This window comes from Blennius ocellaris (assembly GCF_963422515.1).
Source record: "Blennius ocellaris genome assembly, chromosome: 3".
NCBI classification, from domain to species: domain Eukaryota; kingdom Metazoa; phylum Chordata; class Actinopteri; order Blenniiformes; family Blenniidae; genus Blennius; species Blennius ocellaris.
In genome coordinates, this window is record NC_137652.1 from 27,140,297 (window position 1) to 27,149,486 (window position 9,190).

At 45.0% G+C, this 9,190-nt stretch overlaps 1 protein-coding gene across 1 annotated transcript; it reads left to right on the plus strand.

Moving 5' to 3' along the window:
- Nucleotides 1-1,114: 1,114 nt before the first annotated feature.
- LOC308145043 (uncharacterized protein) lies at nt 1,115-7,264 on the plus strand (the record flags this gene model as incomplete). Its single annotated transcript, XM_080516370.1, has 12 exons — nt 1,115-1,178; nt 2,115-2,900; nt 2,984-3,400; nt 3,484-3,624; nt 4,310-4,747; nt 4,835-5,053; nt 5,275-5,411; nt 5,781-5,932; nt 6,238-6,480; nt 6,565-6,724; nt 6,882-6,960; nt 7,053-7,264. 12 exons carry the CDS (start codon nt 1,115-1,117, stop codon nt 7,061-7,063), a joined length of 2,847 nt encoding a protein of 948 aa, XP_080372496.1. The 3' UTR covers nt 7,064-7,264.
- Between the last annotated feature and the right edge of the window lie 1,926 nt (nt 7,265-9,190).

The window sequence follows — 9,190 nt, forward strand, 5'->3', positions numbered from 1 at the left end:
ATTACTCATTAAAAAAAAAAAAAGTGTGAATGTATAGAGTGGGTTATGTTTCATTTCTTTAGTTTCTCCAGACTCAAGGACGTGATCACTCAGAAGATAAAGACTACAGTCTACAGTGTACACTGGACATGACATGTACTGTACATGATATGTTCCTGGTTATAAGTTACTGGAAGTTGGCTTTGGTTTTTAATGACTCTACCCCCCCCCCCCCCCCCCCCCATACCGACACTAAAGTCTTGTAGAGGATGAAAGCACTAAGTTTTATCTTAGAAAAGATAAAAGGAAAATAGGCCATGAATGCACGACTCCACTAAAAGATAAGGAGTACCAGCCTTGTGATATTCATATTTATTTCCTCAATGTATATTCAAACATAGCTGCATCTCTACGTTTGAGAGGCTGTTTTGATTGCTGAAAAGGTTTGAGAGCGCGATAAATAATTACAATTAATGACATAATAAAGACTAATAGGTCCAATGAGAACATGCGACGACGTTCACCCTCCCAACGCAAACGTTGCTTTATCCAACTTGGAGAAATGGTACTGTTTAATTCAGGCACGATAGCTCAAACTTAAAGATAACTCTTCTTTATGTAAAACATTTATCAAGCAATGCAAACACTGAATGTACAGAAATCTCCAGTCCTAATGTGAGGGACTAGGACTTGAAGTTATAACAGCACACAAGATGATTTATTAAAATCTATTTTTTTTTTCCAGAGTGGCAGAGAAAAACCCCGCAGCCGCAAAGGTGTGTATGTTGGCTGCGCAAACATGTGAGACGTCCTTGAAGTTTCAATAAGTGACCTTAGATTAATTGAAGAACCAGGAACTATATTGCCCCACACTTTTTTGTTCGCGTGCCAGTTCAATTTAAATTGACCCCACTTGTCTCGTTCTGTTTAATAAGTAACTCAACCCACGTCATTGGAATTGCTCCTTTGTTGGCTCATTTATGTTTTGCACTAATCATCAATTCTAATGGTCCTTTGACATAGGGTTAGGGTTTGACAGGTTAGACAGATAAAACAGGCCTATAAAGTCCCACGGCTCTGCTCCGCAGTCACACTGCACCTGTTTCGCACCCGGTCACTGCGTTGCTGCTGAGCGATGGGGGAACCAGGGGCCCTGCTCTTGCTCGTACTTCTGCATATTTTCACAGGAAGCACCTCAGGTAAAACCACTTGCTTTTCTGTCAACTAAGATAAGGTGAATAGTTATTGAAATTAGATTTTTTTTTTAGACTTTTACTCCTTTTTTATACGCTACTGGATATATGTTTCATATGATTAATACGCCGTCCTTTCTTTCACATGTCGCCGTAGAGATGTAAATATGACTTTATACTCATCCTTCACCATCTTCTACACTATTCTATCAAATTCAGAGCGCAACATGTGCAGGCCAGTAGTTCATCACAGGACCAGTTCACACTGACTCAAATTCACAAAATGTCAATTAATCTCAAATGTAGGTTTTTGGGGGGGTTTTTTTGGACTGTGGGAGGAAAATGGAAGCAAATTTCCCTACAGTGTATAGCACCATTCAGATACATAGCAATTCACGGTACTTTACAAGGAAATGAAGGAAGTATATAAAAATTAAGTGATAGGGGGGGAACAATTGATAATTTTAAATATAATAGAATAAGTAAAATCTATTGTTTGTTGGAAAGCTCCGAGCAGATAATAGGGTTTTTAAGGCCTGGTTAAAAATAAGTGAGTGTATTCAGGTAATTTGTTCCTCAGGTGAATAGTGTAGGAACTAAAAGCTGTTTCTCCTTGTTTCTTTGGACTCTGAAATACTTATTAAACCTGGTCATGTGTGCCTCGGGCATCTGGATGATTCATGTTCTACCGGTAAATCTGCATACCACATGTTGTGAATATTTCAGGTCTACAATATACTGTTTACAGTTGAAAATGTGAGATATCAAAAAACCATTAAAATGTGGCATGAACTCATTTAATCTTTTTTTTTTTTTTTTTAGGAAATGTGACCTGGCATACATATAAATACACAACACAATATGTACTAATATGTAGCGCTCATTTTGAGTTTATGATTTTAATTACAGCAAATGTGAAACTGTCCATTTGCCGTTCAACAGGAATCCTAACCACAAGCTGTGACTCATGTCACGATGAGGCCTTCTGCGTGGATCGAAAAGAACGTGGAGACACATTCTTGGACCTCGGACCTTACACTTGTTCGTGCAAAGATGGCTTTGTGGGTGATGGTCTGACCTGCTATGACGTCAAACTGTGCAGTGACTCATCCTGCTGCAACCCGGGATACCGCTGGTCGCCAGAAAAGGGGTGCGTGGACGTTGACGAGTGCTCCCTCCCAGATCCTCCCTGCAACTCAAATCAGATTTGCAAAAACACACCAGGCTCCTTTGAATGCCTGGAGTCCGTGTCAGCATTCAAATCAGATGTTTCATCAAAGTCTTTCCAGGCTGTCTGCAGCGGGAGAGTTTGTCCGAGAGGCATGGACTGCATCTTGATTAATGGCACTTCTCAGTGTGTTGACCCCTGTCACGTCTACACTGTACTGAACGACGAATGGCGTTCAACAAATTTAAGTGGGAATGGAGTCCGTTGTGATCGAGATCGCCGCTGGCAAGGCTGGTATCGTATGTTCCTGGAGCAAGTCAATGCTCGTATCCCGGAGAGGTGTCCAGAGATGCATAGGTGCGGGACACATGCTCCGTTGTGGTTAGTTGAACCTCATCCCACAGAATCGGGAGTAATTGTAAATCGCACTGTGTGCAATCACTGGACCGACGGTTGCTGCCACTTCGCAAATCACCAAATCCATGTTAAACGCTGCTATGGATGGTACTATGTCTACAAACTGGTGGCGCCAACGACATGTTCACTTGCATACTGTTCAGGTAATGATTGTAAAGAAATATCTTCACACGCATTCACACAAGTTAAATTTGTGCATTAAAATATATTCACTTTTTTTTGACAGAGCCGTTGGGCCCCGAGTATTTCAACACAACCACAGAACCACCTAACAGAACAACACCGTCTCACAACATCACTACACCACCTGGTAACGACACGGCGGTGGAGGGAGAAGTCCGCCTGGTCAATGGAGGAAACAGCTCCTGCTCAGGCAGAGTGGAGATCTTCCACTTTGGACAGTGGGGGACGGTGTGTGATGATCACTGGGACGTGCTCGATGCTGAGGTGGTGTGCAGGCAGCTGGGCTGTGGCAGAGTTCTCTCGGCACCAACAAATGCACGCTTTGGACAAGGCAGAGGACCCATCTGGATGGACGACGTCATGTGCAGAGGCAGTGAAACGAGGCTGTCCCAATGCCGCCACCAAGGGATTGGTTCTCACAACTGTGGCCACCATGAGGATGCCGGAGTCGTCTGTGAAGGTGAGTACAAATTTGCGCTGCTCGACATACTGCAGTTAGTTTTTTTGCCCACTTACCTATAATTTCCTTTCTTTCCCTTATAGCCAGTTCACCAGTGAGGCTGGCCAACTCTGGGAGCCGCTGCTCAGGCAGAGTGGAGATCTTCCATGCTGGACAGTGGGGGACAGTGTGTGATGATCACTGGGACCTGGACAATGCCAACGTGGTGTGCAGGCAGCTGGACTGTGGAAGGGCCCGATCGGCTTTATCTAATGCAGCCTTTGGACCCGGCAGAGGGCCCATCTGGTTGGACGACGTCTTTTGTGATGGAAATGAACCCTCCATATCAGACTGCAGGCATCTAGGGTTTGGGGTCCACAACTGTGCTCATTTTGAAGATTCCAGCGTTATATGTGAAGGTAATTGTCAGGGTTCGTGAACTCAATTGCACGGCAGACAAGAAGCTCAGTTCAAAAGTGTTTATTATAAAAACCACAGCAGAACCAAAGTCAGGCAGTCCAAGGACAAAACCAGTACAGGCGATAGACGAGGAAATCCAGGAGGCAAAGTCGGGCAGGCAGAAGGTCAAAAAACAAAAGGCAACACGAGGAAAAAATGGCGGGTACGAATGGTGTGAGAACGCAGACGAACTGGCAACCAGACCTACAAGAGAGGTGAACTAAATTCACACACTAATGACAATAACAAACAGCTGTGACCAGGAGGAGGAAGCAGGAGAGCACAGGGGGGAGGAGTGAAAACTCTCAGGAAGGGAGGGGCGAGTGAGAGCAGGATCATGACACTAATCATTCATGAAATCATTTTGATTTGCTCACATTAAATGATAAAATGAACTCGGTGGTGCAGAGAAATCTTTACTTCTGCACAGGCTGTTGTTGTCTTCTAAGTTCTCAGAATATTTTCTTTCAGGTCTGTCAGACAGCAACAGCACAGCCTGGCCAACCAGTCCATCTGTGAACATCACAGCCAGACCTCCATTACCAACACCGCCTCACAACATCACCACACCACCTGGTAACGACACGGCGGTGGAGGGAGAAGTCCGCCTGGTCAATGGAGGAAACAGCTCCTGCTCAGGCAGAGTGGAGATCTTCCACTTTGGACAGTGGGGGACGGTGTGTGATGATCACTGGGACGTGCTCGATGCTGAGGTGGTGTGCAGGCAGCTGGGCTGTGGCAGAGTTCTCTCGGCACCAACAAATGCACGCTTTGGACAAGGCAGAGGACCCATCTGGATGGACGACGTCATGTGCAGAGGCAGTGAAACGAGGCTGTCCCAATGCCGCCACCAAGGGATTGGTTCTCACAACTGTGGCCACCATGAGGATGCCGGAGTCGTCTGTGAAGGTGAGTACAAATTTGCGCTGCTCGACATACTGCAGTTTGTGTTTTTGCCCACCTACTCACCTATAATTTCCTTTCTTTCCCTTATAGCCAGTTCACCAGTGAGGCTGGCCAACTCTGGGAGCCGCTGCTCAGGCAGAGTGGAGATCTTCCATGCTGGCCAGTGGGGGACAGTGTGTGATGATCACTGGGACCTGGACAATGCCAACGTGGTGTGCAGGCAGCTGGACTGTGGAAGGGCCCGATCGGCTTTATCTAATGCAGCCTTTGGACCCGGCAGAGGGCCCATCTGGTTGGACGACGTCTTTTGTAATGGAAACGAACCCTCCATATCAGACTGCAGGCATCCAGGGTTTGGGGTCCACAACTGTGCTCATTTTGAAGACGCCAGTGTTGTATGTGAAGGTGAGGGCATGTCCATGCTTTAACATGTTCTACCACTAATGGTATTTTTAATTTCCAAAAATCCCCGTCATAAATGATTTGATCTCATTTTCTTTTCTTTCTTTCCTTGTTTTCTTTCCCTCCAGCGCTGCACCCACCACAGCATGCTTTTGCGCTTTATTGTCAGCAGAGCAAAATGCAGGTACGAGTGCAGGCAAGTAGCCTGGTCGATAACGGGTTCGACCCAATGTCTGGCCACTTTGCTGATCGCAACTGCACCATGGTCAGACAGAGCAATGGCTGGATTTGGTATGAAGTCGACACTCAACCAGGAGCCTGTGGAAACCTAATGAGGGTATTAATTCTTTCTTTGACAAAAGTACTTGTATGTCCTGCTACATCTTCTTCGTTAGAAATCTTATCATGAGCGATGTCATCATCAGTGCTGTTTACAGATGCCTGGATGCTTAATCCATAGTCATTTTTATATTCCCAGGTTGTAATGATCCAGTATGGATTATCAGATTTAAGACTGTATGCTCAAGTTCATTTGACTTATTTATCATTGGCTAATTACTTCCACATGTGCCAGAGCTGCTCTATCTTTCCCCCGTTCTTCCAACCACTGACAACTTAACCATCTGTCTTTCAGACCAACCGCACACATGTCACATATGTCAACAACATATTCATCTATTCAGCACAAAACTCATCCTTCAGCGCTCCAAGCAGAGTTCCCATCTCCTGCACGTATCCTCTGGAGGCAGACAGCACCCTTGATGCGTATATCAGCCCTTTCCTTGTGTAAGTAACCATTCAGTGACGTCATTTGCTATTTGTGGGGCTAACATTAATAACTGTGAAAATCATTGATTTGATTTACTTTTCTTTAGTATAATAAAAACAATACTTCAGAATTATCATTACTATTGTTATTGGCATTGTTATTATTATTAAGTAGAACCCCAAGTTTACTTTGCATTGGGTTTGTGGTTTGAATAACATTCGCCTTCAAACTAGAAAACCTCCAGAATTTGATGACTTTCAGGATGTGATGACTTGTTTTCACGTTTTTTAAAACAGTTTTTTTTTTTTTTTTTCTTTGACAGGGAGGAAGGTGGTATTTCAGGCTTGGGCAGCCAATTCACACCTGCCATGTCTCTGTACCGTAACCCTTCGTTCAGTGAAACGTACCCACCGGGCCCCGTCAACATCCCAGTTGGCAGCCCACTGTATGTGGGGGTCTCTGTGCAGGGCAGAGGTCCACGCTTTGTGGTTGTCCTGGAGGACTGCTTCGCGAGTCACTCTCGAAGCCCTCATACTCCTGTGAAATACCCTTTGATCCAGAACAAGTACGTGCACCTCCTCAGCCTCAGCAGATGCCTTGTGGTAAACCAGTAACATCACCAGTGATCTCCTCCGTCTTTCCCCGCAAGGTGTTCCGTTGACCCCCGGCAGGTGCAGGTGATCGAGAACGGCAGATCAACACGGGCTCGTTTCTCTGCTCTGTTTTTCCTACCAAACGGGCAACACAGAACCGTGTTTCTTCACTGCAACCTCACCCTCTGTGACAGGGGGAAGTACAACTGCTCCACCGTGAGTCACAACTTTCACTTCATCAGCACAAAAAAATATTAGTATTGCTAGATAGACAGACAAGTAAGCTTTTTTTTTTTTTTGGATGTCCCTTATTCTCATCTTAACTAATCGTTGTCTCTTTCTCCTCCTCCCGTCCTCCATCTGTACCTTGTAGTATTGTAGCAGAAGGAGAACAAGTCGCTCTGTTTCCAGCTCTGCTTCGGCGACTCCCGTCTCTATTGGGCCAATCACTTGTAAGTCTGACACTTCAAAACTAATGTTTCCTCACAGAGTCTAATGGTTGAAATAATAAAACACTTTTTTTTTTGTCTTTTTTTATCCCTAGGGGCCAATTAAATGGCATGAGCTCCACAAAACAGCAAAACCAAACCCAACTTTGTACCCAACTTTGATATTGTTTTTTAACTCTTGATCTGAAAAATTATGGTTTTTGCTGTGTATACTAAAATCTTATTTGTCTTTGTAGTTTCCTGTCATTTCCTAATCGGTGGTTGAAAGAAAAGTTTAATAAGAAATAAAAATGTTTTATTCTCTGCATCTCCTTGTTTATTTTCATTTGAGACTGGCATCCCAATTCTATCACAGTCAATAACGTTCATATTTTGTTTTATAGTTGTTGGTTGTTTTTTTTAATTATTGTTTTGCAAGGTCAAGGTACCTTCTGTTGGGTCGGCTGTGGCCTGCAGGCTGTGTGTGCAGGGTTCCACGATGATGATGACGATGATGATTTTATTCCAGACATGTATAGATTCACAATTATGTGTATAGTTAATACATAAATCCACCCATATCCCTCACATGTTACAATATGACGAGAGAAAGGTAGGGTAAAGACTCGTTTTAGCAGAGCTTTCTCTCATTGTGACGGCACTGGCTGCCGCCTTTTCAATCAGCGCCTGCTTGCCATGGCGACGCCGGCCAGTAGTATTGACTAGAGATTAGTTCCGCCTGGTTTTGTACTGTTTGTGGCAGATTATGGCTCCTGAAAGGATTTTTTTATTTTTTGTACCCTTGAACTACGTCACTACACCCTGCAAACAACAGAAAGTCCATAACATTCTCACACGTCAGGATCTTTGCCGCCTGTCAGAGGAAACTCAACCATTTTTACAGTGCGTTGTGGTATTTTAGTGTGTGTCGTGGTATTTCACAGTGCGTTGTGGTATTTTAGTGTGTGTCGTGGTATTTCACAGTGCGTTGTGGTATTTTACTGTGTGTTGCAGTATTTCACAGTGCGTTGTGGTATTTTAGTGTGTGTCGTGGTATTTTACAGTGCGTTGTGGTATTTTAGTGTGTGTCGTGGTATTTCACAGTGCGTTGTGGTATTTTAGTGTGTGTCGTGGTATTTCACAGTGCGTTGTGGTATTTTACTGTGTGTTGCAGTATTTCACAGTGCGTTGTGGTATTTTAGTGTGTGTTGCAGTATTTCACAGTGTGTTCTAGTATTTCATTGTGTATCGTATAGAGTCCCACCACTATGATGTCTTTCAATGTTTCGCCAAAATGAATAAATAATGAGACTAAGTCATATTTAAAATGCAAAAGAGAATTTTATTGAAGCAGAAAGTGATGAAGAGTCATTTCATCATGTGAGCAACATTTTGATTCGTGGCGAGATTTAAATTGTAGGTCAAACATTTTTGCACTCAAGAAGAGAACCCTGATTGAATGAAGTGGTTAAAGTGATATTTAGAACTGGTTGCATGATTCTCGGAGAGCAGGCTCAGCTCGGTCACCACCGCAGCGCTCAGCGGTACAAACACATGTGGAAGGTGTAGCTCCCCGAGGAGCTCTTGGCCTTGTACATCTTTTTGACGACGGCGCCGGCCTTCTCGTAGGCACTGGCAGCTTTGTCGGTGAGCATCCCGATGACTTTGATGGAGTTGTTCACAGGAACAGCTGCTCTCTTCCGGTCCCCATGCTAAGATCCACGTCGACCTTGATGTAACCCTTGTCGGGGGTTGGCGGAGAACTTCAGGTCCCCGATGGCACTCTGACTGTCAGTGAGGTACCAGATGTAGACCCGGTCCTCCGCCACAAACTTGTTGGTGTAGTCATCCATTCTGTTGTAACCTGCCCAAAGGAGTTGACGATATTCTGACCAGGAGGAGGTGGCCTTGATCCCCATGATGTACACCGGGGTCTCTCTCTCCACCCACAGGTAGGCCCAGTGTCCTCCGACGGCCTGGTTCAGATCACAGGTCAGCCTCTCCCGGCCCTGTTGGATCTGCTTGGCTTCGTCTTGCACACCGTTGGGGACGTGAAGGCTTTTGATGGCCACGTCAGCACCAGTGGAACCCTTGAGGAACCACACGTAGGTCGGGGATCCTCCAGCGCTGAGGTTCTTGTGGACCTGCCGGCACGTTGCATCTCGGTGGTGTATGAAAACTGAATCCTGGTGATGGCCTCAACACCAGTTTCTTCTTTGTACCAGAGGTACACCTTGTCTCCTGATGGTAGTTG